The following is a 12,942-nucleotide window of genomic DNA, read 5'->3' as shown; positions in this document are numbered from 1 at the left end:
TAAGGAGGCATATGAAGAGAAAATGGGGAATAGCAGTCTCAGTGGACAGTGAACTTGACTCAGAAAACTGCTTCCACTTGGCAGTCGCATGACCTTGGGCAAGTCACCCTCCCTGAGGTTCCTTGTTTGGAAGATGTGGTTCAGGAGAAGATCACAGGGTTCTTAAGAAAACTGAAGGAGATGACCCAAGTCAGAGGGCTTCCCTGGTGGCTCAGATAGTAAAGAATCGCCTGCAACACCGGAGACCTGGGTTCAATCCCTGGATCAGGAAGACCCCTGGAGAAGAAAGTGGCTACCCACTCCACTATTCTTGCCTGGAGAATCCCACAAACAGAGGAGCCTGGCGGATCACATGGGGTAATGAAGAGTTGAATACAACTGAGCAACTTAGCACAAAACTGCTGCTCAAATTCATTATTTCCTACCCAATTCTGGGTGATGGGAACCACCCGGGCCTCTGGCAGCTCCATCCCACAAGGTATCTAAACATACTGACCATTTTAAATGCCCAGAACAGTTTCTGCCGTAAAGCAGACACACCATAAAAGCTTGCTAATCTGATTTCTTTCTTCCCACTCCATTTTAGGGTGCTACAAGGAATACAGGGAAAATAAACCTGAGACAGAATTTACTAGACGCTCTGGAACCCTCTAAAAGCCCTTCTACTCATTTCCCCAGACTGATTCAGCAGCCAGTTCCAGTAATAACTGTCTACTTTAAAGTACTTTTTTTATGTCTAATTGATCTCCTCATTGACAGTACACATTCACCACAAGATTAATCTTCCACATCCTCCTCTTTCATTACATCACTTCCCTGCATAAAACCCTTCCATTCCACTGAATGGAGGCCAACGTCTAACTCCAGACTCAAAGATCACATGGTCCCTATCTCATTTTTTAATTCTTCTTTTCTACAAAACCCTTAATGTACATTTGCTAGAGTCTAGATTTTTTATTCTCCCAGGAATGACACAGTCTGAGATCTCTGCACAGGGAGGCAGCTGGACTCTTTGCCGTCTCGGGCACCTTGAAGATAGAAATATACCACAGTGCCTAGGAACCTGGGCCCGGGGGGCAGGATGCTGGGTCTAAATCCTAAATCCCCTCTCAGTAGATGTTCTCCTTGAACAAGTCACAGTTGCCTCTGCACCTCAGTTTCCTCATCTGCAGCTCCGTCTTCTGGCTTCTGTGAAGACTAAATGAGATGGTGTGAGCAAAGTATCTACCACACTCAGAATCTGTTAGCTGTCATCACTAATATGAATACCACTAAGAAGCTCTACAGATCCGCTCACATTCCCAGAGCCCACACTGTGCTTTCTAGGCCCCGACTCCTGAGTCTTCTAGCCATGTGCTCAGGTTGCCCACACCCCCTCTCTTGGCCACCACAGAAGACACATCCAACTCTTAAGGCATAGCAAATCCCACCCAGAAGGTGGCCTTTGTCAACCACCTTTGTTTGTGATGAAGTCTTAATTCTCTGGGTTTTTGCAGCAGTTTTGACTACTTTGGGGGCATTTATTAGTTAACGAGGTAATTATTTTTTGAACAACTGACAAGCACTTTTTGGAGTTTGTGATTCCAAATAAGGCAAAACTGACCTCAGCCTACGGAGAAGTGAGGGCTGCCTGACACTGAACTGTGTGTGCTGGGGGTCAGTCAGCTGGCACAACATGGCCATCCTCCTGTCCGGCCCACATCCCACGGTTGTGGGGACAATCACAGAAGAATCATAGAAACTCCACAAAGCAGGTGCATGTGAGCGAGTAGTCAAGGAGGATAAGATTTCCACAGACACTTCAGAAAGAGAAAACAGAGGTAAGACAAACCAAGATGTGGCTCAAGAACTGGGGACCATGTTGGTTTAATTGCAGGACACAAGAGAGGGCAGTGAGAGAAGGTCGGGTGGGTTCGCTGAGGTAGCTGTGGACCAGCCTTTAGTGTCTGAGAAACTAGGATTTTATTCAGGAAGTGCCAGAGAGCTATTGGGGGTTGTAAGGGGAAAGTGGTGGGATCAGGGAGATAAGTGAGCGAGCAGTCACAGCAGCCACACTGGGTGGGTTGAGCGGGGTCTAACCCAGGCTGGTGGGCAGGTCTCTTCTCGGATGGAGGATGTATCGAGGGGGAGATGGATGGTGACAGCCTGGCAGAGGAGCCTGCGGTGCTCAGGAGGAGGCATGGAGGAAAGTTGGCCGTCTGCCAGATGTAAGGACACTGAATTTTAGTAAATATTTTAGACACCCCGCATCTGGATGCAGGAGAGAAATCCAGGGAGAGAAATCTAGACCAAGATGTCAAGCAAGCAGTCTGACACATGGTACCCGAGCTTAGAGACTCAGTCTCCACGGAGCTACCTCTTATTGAGTTATCGACACAGATAAAAACCACTGAGGGATAGTCCATGGGAGACAAGGAAAGCACAGTGTCAGACCCTCATTCCAGTGTGTTAATAAGAAAGAAAAGAGAGTGGAAAGCAGAACCCTGGGTGCACTCCATGCAGGGAGTGGAAGGAACAGCAAGCACAGAGCAGTGGGGTAGGGGGTGCCCATCGCCTGTATCTGTGAAGTGTTTGCAGGTTACAGAGCTGTCCCCATGCACCAGCCCATTCACTCTTCCAACAGCCCACTGAGGCAGGCAGGGCTGGTGTCATCATCCCCATTTTAAGAATGGGGAAATGAAGCCTCCAAGGCTACTTGCCCAAGATCTCCCAGCCAGTTATTAACAGCCATCAGCAAAGTCTGCTCTGCACAAACCTGTTGCCAAGACCAACCCATTTGACCATTTACACCCAGATGGCCCATCATGGCCAAGGTTAACAAAAGACTTGGCGTGTACGTTGATAACTGGCAGGGCTGGGAAGAGGAGGTGGGCAGGCATGGGCTCGTTCTGGCAGCTGTGCTGGCTGCTAAGGGTGTCAATCGGTGGGACTAGATGGGACAAATGCAATGACTCAGTGACAGCAAAAAAGAAGAGGAGGATCTGAGTTTGGAAAATGGCAAAGGCTATGCATCCCTGACCCAGCCTGGCTTCCATCTTAATGACATCATCAGATTGGATGCCTCCCAAGAAATCTGTCGAGGAGGAAGGTTTCTAACCCCTGCCACAGACAGGGCTAGCCAAAGCGGGCTCAAAGATGACAGAGACAAAGAGAAGATAGGAGGTGCTAACCGGTGGATTTTAGCAGTGTGGAGGGGGTAAGCTTTTGATTTCAGGGAACAAGCAGTCCATCTCTGCCCCAGGTTCGAGGACAAAAAGGAATCCACCCCTCTGGCCGCCCTGTTCTTGGGAGGCTATGGCTGCAACCATGAGCCCTGGCCTCGAAGGACCTCCTAAAGTAGGTGATGTTCATAGGGGCGAGGACTCTTTCCCTAAGGGAGCTAGGAAAGGTGAAAACTTTTCAAAAGATACTTTCCTAAGAAACCAAGGGGAAAGAATAACAAAACAAGCCCCGAGTAAGAAAATATAGAAGCGAAGAAACGGATGAGTTCACATAACACAGAGGCCTCTAATACCTGGCCAAAGCTGGGCTCGGTCGGCCAGACCCTCTGACCTGGGCCCGAACAGGAGCAGCAAGCACTGCTTTTTTGTTTTTTCTTTCTTTCTTTCCTTTTTTGGAAGCAGGTACCCTTAACAAGTAGTCTTCAGGGCAAACATTGTAGAACCTAGTGTGAACCTAGTATGAACCCAGGGCCAGAAAAGAAGGCCCTTGTTTCACAAACATCCTTCCTACTTCGTCTCTGTCCCTAGGAACTGATGCTCTGACTTCCTTTAAAAAGGAGAACATCACTTTTAATGTAAATATACAGCTTAAAACAAAATATACTCAGGAGTGGTAAGCCACACGCCCATTCTTTCATTCACTAGGACGTGTTGGGCCCCTACTCTGAGCTTGGCCTGTACTCTGTACTGAAGAAATGCTCAAGAAACTCATCTCTCAGTTAGAAAACCTCCTCATAATTAGTATCAACTGTGGATAAAGTGATTCAGAACATAAGCAAAGATGAGCAGACAGGACCATGCAAGGCAGGGACAGGCTCTGGGGGACCACGGGAGGGGCCTGGAAAAATGTTTTTGGCAGGTAGATGTAGCATTAGCTAGAATCTTCCAGAAGGTGCTAGAGATTGGCAACAAGACCTTACCTGCTTTGATGGGACTGGCCAGCTAATTTGTGATCTGACTGGGGCTTGACCAGAGTTTGGAGGGTGAGCTGAGCGGTTGTCTAAGTGTATGTGGGTGAGAAAGTGAAAGTAGCTTAGTTGTGTCTGACTCTTTATGACCCCATGGACTGTAGCCCACCAGGCTCCTCCGTCCATGAGAGTCTCCAGGCAAGAATACTGGAGTGGGTTGCCATGCCCTTCACCAGGGGATCTTCCTGACCAGGGATTGAACCCAGGTCTCTGGCATTGCAGGCAGATTCTTTATCATTTGAGCCACAAGGGAAGCCTATGTGGATGAGAACTTGTGGGTAATTAAGTCTTTCCTTCAGGCAAAATCATCTTAAAATATGGTATCTATTGAGGCCCCAAAATGTGCAGTGAAACTTCCCCAGAGTTATGTCTGTGTGCCGCAGGGCCAAACATCTCCAAGCAGCTTGCTAAAAATTCATTAGTGAGGAACAAGCAGGACCCTGGTGTCCCCCAGAAATGAGGTCAGAAGAGAAAGCATGTGGCTCTTTGCAACCCAATCCTGGGGCTGGCGAGCAGAGGCTGCCATTTAAAACTTTTTTAACTGACTCTGAACTAATCACCAATTTGATCCATAAAGATCAGGATGAATTTTAAGATCTCAGAACTGTAGCAGGACTCTGGCCTGCCCCACTGAGATGGCAGCTCCCAACGACCTTTCAGGAAAGGCATATGGACTTTTCCATGCTCCCAGAGGAGCCAGCAGTTATTTTTCTGTTGCCACCAAAAAGAAAAAAAAACAAGCAAAACACCCAAAACTAACCAAACAAAAACCTCAAAACCTCTGTGGCTTGGGGTAAGTGGGAAAATGGACAGACCTGTGGCACAGAAGAGGTAAGCCTGGCAAGGCGGCAGGAGAAACACATAGAAAAACAGGCCTGTCAGTGACTGAGGCTCAGCCCTGGGAGAGGTCTGACCGCCCTGGCCTGTCCTCCTTCCTCACTGACCATCCTGCTCGCTCCTGAAGGCCCATTTCCTTTGTGGCTCGCCTTCCCCTTCCTGTCTCCCAAAGGTGGGTGATCCTGAGACGACCTTGTCTCCTGTCCATTCCCCCTGCACACTCTCCTTCAGAGAACTGGTGTGTTTGGGTCTCCAGCTCCCCACCACCTTGCTCCACTGCGGTCCCGACATCCCTCCTGCCCCACAGACGATGTCCCTCCTGGTCCCTCCGGAACCACAGAGCCCTACATGCCTGGGCAGGAAGCTGCCTCATGGGCCCGCAAGTGCTCTGGGCCCACTATTGGGGTCACTGTGCCCTCTTTCTTTGCCACTAGGCTGCCCAGCATCCGGAGCCTCAGCCTGCCTTTTGGAGCCCAGCTCCTAGCATTGTAGACCCTGATGGTTTACAGTCAGCCCCTGGCCTCTGCACACCACAGGGCTTCCTGCTACTGTCCTGGCTATTTCATCACTGGCCTTGACAGGCCCCATATTCTCCTGGTCCCCAGCAATCTGGGGAGTCCTCAACATTCACTGAGGACAGGCCTCTGAACCACATGCCAGGGGCAGCAATAGTAAGTCCTTCTCACAATTTTAAAACGTGTCCTCTCCCCTCCCCTTGCTGTCTCCCCAAGTGAGAGGGAGAAATCGAGAGCCGGCAGCCAGCCCCGCCTGGCCCCTGGCTCCTCACTTACGAACTGGCCCCGCAGCTGGGTCGCAGCCTTCTGGAAGTGTGGCATTATCCTCTTGCACACGCTGCACCCTGGTCACCAGCAGGAGAGAAATGAAATGGTTACAATGGGCCCCATGCTCAGCCCTCTCTCCCTTCAGGCCTGCCTCTACCAGCAAGCATTTATCCCACTTCCAAAAGCCACGACCGCCCAGGCTCTGGGAACACACAGGCTCAGAGGCAAAGGCCCCAGTCCCCAAGAGCTGACCAACTCCACGGCATGAAACAGGACCCAGCCCAGCATTCCCTCAAAAGGTGTGGGACTGTCAAAGCTGACGCAGCTGGGGGAGAGCAAAGCACTGAGTAACTGAGAGAGGTGAAGAGTTCAGCAGGAATCCAGAGAGCCAGGGGAGCACCCGCTTCATGCACAGCTGAAAGCCTCCCCTCGCTGCCCAGCCGGGGGCTGCAGATGAACCTGGAGCAAATGCTATGAGGGAAAATGTGCAACCACACATACAGTGGCTTTGGGGATTTCTTGCCTCTTTTCCTTCATTAACAAAGACAATCACGCCATGACAGGAGGCAGTTGAGCACTGGCCAGGATCTGACACTCCATTCTCATCTTCCGTTGACCTGCCCAGTGACCCTGACAGGTCACCTCCTCTCTACTGCTCCTCCCAGCAAATGAGGGGGCTTGGACCAGACGGCCTCAGGCCCCTTCCAGCACTGACACTGGCGTTCATTCTCTGTGATGTCTCTGGCTCTACCCTCTCTGGTCCACTACGGTCACACTCCTCTCCTGGGTGGTGAAGCCCCCAACACCCAGTACTACCTCAGAGAGCCTCTGATTTAAACCCGCCCCTTCCCTTCAAGGAAAACAAGCCGCACACAGGCACTGACCCCACAGAACATGAGTCCCAGTTTCCTCAGACAGGAGGAATTCTAACACACAAAGTGTTACTCTTCCTGACAGCTGCTCTGCTGCAAAACAGGCTCTGAGATGCTTCTGAAGGCCACAGACACCAAAGCTGCCTGGAAGCCCATGTCAGTCTGGACGTCAGCTCGACAGCACAGTGGGGACAGGGCCATGCAGCAGCAGGCTGACAAGCTCGGATCTACATTTAGCTAAGGCCTCAACAGGCCATGGGCAGAGCAACGTGGCTCAGACAGGAGCACTCTCCCACTGGGCCAGATACAAACACTGGAGACCGTGAACAGCTCAGAACTCCCCGGGGACCACTCAAATCTCCCCAGCACTGCATCTACCAGACAAGACGCAATGCAGGGTACCCTGACGTGAAACTCTCAAAATGCCCACAGCCCCTCTGGGACGTTCCTGCCCAGCAGACAGACAGAAACACATACATGCCAACACATTAATAAGCCTGGGCTCAAGTTAATGCCATTAGTTCAGGCTCAGACTCAGGGGGACATGGTAGCTGCAACGAGGTCAGCCTGCAGCGTGGCCCCTTAGTGTCTGCCTGCAGAGGACAAGCGGCCCCTCTCCCCAGCAGCTGCCACCACAGCGTGGTCCCCATCAGCACTGGGAAGGGAGGCATGTGACACCTGTCAGGGGGCTGTGTTCCCACTGTGGGGATTCAGGGGGGAGAACAGAAACCAAGGAGGCAGTGCCAGCTCCCTGGGATGTCCAAGCTCCACCAGGCAGATGTACATGGTAGGGATGGGCGGTCACGCAGCAGAGGAGGGAGCTCGGCTCCGGGGAGGGTGAGCCCCAGGTCTGCATCTCCCCTGGACTGCTGCTGGGTGACCCAGGGCTATCGTGAAAGCAGTCTGAGCTCAGCCTCCCCATCTGTAAGGAAGAGGCAGCACCTGCCCTCAGGCTGAGGACCAGGAGGGGAGGCTCTGCCAACACAGGGCCCGAGAGCCCGCCTCTCAGTTCATGGTGGGGAGGCACTTCCACCTTGAACAGGGATGTCACTCGACTCCTCAAGAGGGAGGATGATGGGGGCACACTTGAGCCCTTCACCCTCTCTTTAGCCAGTGACTTGATGAGATGGAGGAGTCAGACGTCAGACACCCACTAGGGCACATTCTGCAGTCTGGAACTTACTGCCTGTCCTCAGAGCTGTGGCCTCTCCCCCCCAGCTCTGCCTGTCTATGACCTCAAATCACATTATCCCCCGTGACCCCTAAACGAATGGTAAGTTGGCCAGCTGTCCCCAGGGTGGAAATCAGCAGTATCAGGTGAAGAGGTTATGGGTAGGGGAGAGGCAATGGAACAGTAACAGGAAGCTCTGGGCCAGGTCAGCTGCCACTTGAACTTTACCAGAAATAGAGCAGATATTGTGGTCCCTATTTGAGTTTACCTTTCAGCTGATTTAACTGGGAGGCAGGGAAAGAGAGAAGACTAATGACCACTCTCAAACCCCAAAGCTTAGAGCACCAACCCATTCATTTTTCCATTAGTTCAGTCAACAAACATTTACTGAATAATTTCAGTAGGTCCTGGGGACCCAGATTTCTTGTCACAACTAAAAGTTCCCACTGGCTCTAGGTTCATTCACCCTAGTCGTGATCAAAGAAAGAGAGTCCTAAAGGACTTCCCAGTGAAGGATTTGGCGACTCCCAGGAATAAGCTGAATTATAGGGCCATGAAGGCTTGACAGGATCAGTATAATAAGAGCACAACAGAACCCACACAATCTGCGGGTACCTGGGAACCAGAAAGCCATCCAATCCGACCCTAACAAGTGTAAACAGCTCTGAGTTTCCTCCCTTCCTCACTACTAATCATTCCGTAACACCTACAAGGAACCTAGCTTCTTCTGTCCTAGCTTTCTACTCTAGGAAGATAATCTGCTCATAGCTCTGCTTCCTGTGATAAGGATGGTCGCCCCGCTAGACAGCCTGGGGAGGTGCTGTGGGGCGGGAGGATGGCGCACGCACTTAGGTGCACATTGCCAGGGGACCTCTCTCTGTGACTACCTAGATCATTACACTAAAGCCGGCCCGGTTGTACTGTGAACCCGCCTCATGACATGGACTGTATACTGATGTCACTGTTTTAGTCTCATTTAGAGAATGTGCTGAGACCGGAAGCGTTCTAAGATAAACCAAAGGAGGCCCATCCTCAGGAATTGTGCGAGCAGGATAATTCCTGAAACAATTCACAGTTGGGCAGGCCTCATAGCTCAGTTGGTAAAGAATCTGCCTGCAATGCAGGAGACCCCAGTTCAATTCCTGGGTCAGGAAGATCCACTGGAGAAGGGATAGGCTACCCACTCCAGTATTCTTGGGTTTCCCTTGTGGCTCAGCTGGTAAAGAATCCACCCAAAATGCGGGAGACCTGGGTTCAAACTCTGGGTTGGGAAGATCCCCTGGAGAAGGGAAAGGCTACCCACTCCAGTATTCTAGCCTGGAGAATTCCATGGTCAGATCATGGGGTCGCAAAGAGTCAGACAAGACTGAGCGACTTTTACTTTCACGGAGAAACAAAGGGCTTCCCAGGTGGCGCTAGTGGTAAAGAACCTGCCTGTCAATGCAGGAGACCTAAGAGACCTGGGTTTGATCCCTGGGTCGAGAAGATTCCCTAGAGTAGGTAATGGCAACCCACTCCAGTATTCTTGCCTGGTGAATCCCATGGACAGAGGAGCCTGGCGGGCTACAGTTCATACAGTCACAAAGGATTAGATATGAGTGAAGCGACTTAGCACGCATGCACACAAGGAGAAACAAAAAGGGGTGACACCAACCAGTGAACGTTAATAGAGAAAATGACCAGCGATTAAAGTGCAGGCCACCTGGGCAGAGCCAGATCTAACAGGAAGTGGGACTCCAGGGCCACTTTCCACTGGCAGGCACAGTCCTAGGGTGAGGTTGGGGGCTGGGTAGGGGTCGCCTAGCAATCAACAAAGACTAGAGGGAGAGGCTGTTGTCATAGGGGTCAACCATAGGCCCAAATCAGGCAGAGCCACAGAACCTTACAGAAAGGCATTCAGCCCGGGGAGGTGTGCTCACCAGGGCTGAGACAGGAGGGGCCTTTTGGTGGGAGAACTCCTCTGGAGAGGGATTGGAAGAAGGCTTTTAAGAGTAAACAGGAGATAGGGTAGGGAGGGAGGTGGGAGGGGGTTCAGGATGGAGGGGACACAAGTATACCTATGGCCGATTCATACTGATGTATGGCAAAAACCACCACAGTATTGTAAAGTAATTATCCTCCAATTAAAATAATTTTCAAATATATATATATATATACACACACACTATATATATATACACATATATATATATCTCACTTCCTGTTGTAGTTTAAAAAAAAATTAAATAGAACCCTGTGCCACCCAATTAAGCCACAGATACGTCTAGATACACCCACCTCCCATCACACACACCTCTCCTGCTCAGGCCTTTAGGTCTTTGCTTTTCAATCCATGGGTAGGGACAAGTCAGACTTCAGAGGTGGCCCAGATGGGGGAGTATCTGTGGCTTGGAGGACAACTGCTCCATTCCATAGCTGCAGCTTGAAGGCAGCCACAGACAACATGCTGTGAAGAGCCACATGAGATCTGGCTGTGCTCCAACAAAAATTAATCTACAGAAAAGGCAGCCAGCCCACAGGCCATGATTTGCTGACCCTTTATTAGAGGGTTATGAAGTAGTAGGAAAAACCAATAAAAAACAATAAAAAAGAAAATATCAGGTCTTCCACATTTGGTAGAGTGGATAGCAAGCAGTAGGGAAGGGTAAGTCTGGTTTAGTGAAACTTTGCAGCTTACACATATAGTTTATATACTTACAGCGTACAGGGCTACAGTGTAAAATATGCTTAATACTACAAATACAGTCAAAAAGTTTGAAAGCCATAGCTCAGATCCAGTCCTTTTCTGCCCTTTCAGAAATGGAAAATGAGGCACAGAGTGGTGAGGACTTGACCAAGGTCACCTAGCACAGTGATGACACAGTTGGAATTAGAACCCAAGTCTTCTGGTCACCATCTCAGTGATCCTTCTGCTGTTCTCACAACCTCTAGCCTCATATAGAGACTGAAACCCAATAGCGGGCCCTTCCTCCCTGGTCCTGATCCCTCAGCCCTCCCAGCTGGATGTGTGGCTGCCCAGAGGCCGGCCAGGCTCAGGATGGTCGGCAGCGGTAACCACAGAGTGCACGCCAGGGCCGAGGCACGGCTCCACCATGCACAGCTGCCAGCCAAGGGCTTCAGGCCGCAGGAGGCAGAGGGCAGGGAAGGCGGAGGTACCTGGAGCAGATGCCGGGGGAAGGGGACAGAGGATACCAATGCCAGTGAGAGAAAAACTGGTGTGGATGGAGGGGCAGAGTCAGACGAAAGGCACAGACAAAGAAAAGACGTGCAAGGCAGAGAGATGGGGTGAGCACTGTGACCAGGCAGGCCTAGGCGTTCCAAAGGGAAGCCCGGGGCTAGTTTTCCATCCCCCTCACATCCACAGGGGCCCCGCCCAGAGTCTGACCTGAGTGCAGACAAGAAAGGTACTCACATGGAGCATAAAACATCATTAGGATCGGCTTCTCTTCCTTCTTCAGGAGCCGACGGAAGTCCTGAGGTACACAGAACATCGCAGGTTAGAGACAGCACAGAACAGGGGTGACAACCCTGGGGACCCCTGGTGGTGGAGTGCAGCGAGCACTTCTGAAATCCCACGGTCTGCCTTGGGGGATGGAGTGCAGTACAGAGTCCTAGCAAGTCAGGGCTGAAAGGCCCTCAGAGACCATCTATTCTAGCTACCTCACATGTTACAGATGGGGAAACTGAGGGCCCAAGGGGACAAATGGCTTTCCCAAGGCTACCTGGCAGGACGAGGTAGTCGGGACCAGGTTACCAGCCTTACTTGCAGCTCCCACCGAACAATGAAGAGACTGCAAAGCGCTGACTGGGCCCCACGAGGCTGTCTCTTGTTCTGTGATCTATGGCTCTGCTATGGTGGGTGCTTGTTTTCATGGAGGCCCAACTTGGCCAGGCGGAGATCTGCTCATCACACAACCCAGGCTCACCCACCCTCATGAACCTTCCCCAGCCCAGCCCTGTCATGCCACCAACCATCCAGGGCCCAGAAGACCACAGTGCACACAGGAGCATTAGGATGAGACGCCCCCATCCCCAGGAGGCTACACGCTAAGTGGATCATTTGTATTTGTAAAACCCTTAGAACGGCGCCTGGCTCGTTATCAGGCAATATATAATCATTTGTTAAATGAACATAATAAATGTAAAAAGACAAATGCTCACAACAATGCTAATGGAGAGACTTCAGTGCAAAGCAGGGCAGGAGACTTTTCTTCCAACCAGAGTCAATGATGTTCGGGAAAAAGCAAATCTATCAAGGACTGCGGAGTAGCACCATGACAGAGCACATTTTGATTAAAATAAGCTCCTCTAACCAGTTTCCATGGAAGAAAATTAGAGGTTTTTCTCTCTCAAATAATAAAGAAAATAAGAGGAAATTTCAAAATGCAGGCTTCCTGGCAGCAACAAGGCATTAGGTAAATAGATGATGGTACATCCTGCACAATAGAATACTATTGCATCATTAAAAACGATGGAGAGAAATATTTAATGTCACAATAAGATGCGCATGTCACATTAAGTAAGGGGGGAAAGCAAGTGACAAAACAGCATATAAAATGTAATGACACTTGTGTGAGTAACATTGTTTATGTGTGCATTACACTGAAAGCCTGAAGGCTACAGAAAATACTGGCAGTGAGTACCTCTCAATGGGCAGGGATGGGGTGGTTTTTTTTTTTTCTTTTACGCTTAAGCTGTATTTTCTAAATTTTCAACAATGAACGTATATTATTTATAATTTTTCAGTAAGAGAAAACAGATTAAAATATTTTGTGAGAATTTAAAACATTACATAATCAATTCTGAAAATGTTCACTCTTATTTATGTATCTAGAGGGTAGGGGCACCCATTTGAAGAAAATCAGTAACCAAGATCTTTGACCCTGACTAGGAGTGGAGGATGCTTTGAAAATGATCTTCTGAATCCCCAGAGCTAAAATTGTTAAAAAGATCTGAGAAGAAAAGGTTTTCCTGAGCCTGCAGCAATTTGGTTTCATATCCTGAACAGTAACAAATATCATATTACATTCAAAGATGCTTCAGTTCAGTCGCTCAGTCGTGTCCGACTCTCTGCGACCCCATGAACTGCAG

General features: G+C 50.1%; 1 protein-coding gene across 1 annotated transcript in view; it reads right to left on the bottom strand.

Annotated features, from left to right (window-relative positions):
• PDIA5 (protein disulfide isomerase family A member 5) overlaps window positions 1-12,942 on the bottom strand; it is a 92,076-nt gene that overhangs the window by 41,493 nt on the left and 37,641 nt on the right. The window contains exons 7-8 of the mRNA XM_043473153.1: window positions 11,264-11,324; window positions 5,818-5,885 (exon numbers count right to left, since the gene is read on the bottom strand). Of these exons, the coding sequence (XP_043329088.1) occupies window positions 5,818-5,885; window positions 11,264-11,324 (129 nt within the window). The remainder of the gene's footprint in view (window positions 1-5,817; window positions 5,886-11,263; window positions 11,325-12,942) is intronic.

The sequence above is a fragment of the Cervus canadensis genome, chromosome 7 (assembly GCF_019320065.1).
Source record: "Cervus canadensis isolate Bull #8, Minnesota chromosome 7, ASM1932006v1, whole genome shotgun sequence".
NCBI classification, from domain to species: Eukaryota; Metazoa; Chordata; class Mammalia; order Artiodactyla; family Cervidae; genus Cervus; species Cervus canadensis.
The sequence above is the reverse complement of the archived record's forward strand: the minus strand, read 5'-3'. Positions and strand labels throughout refer to the sequence as shown.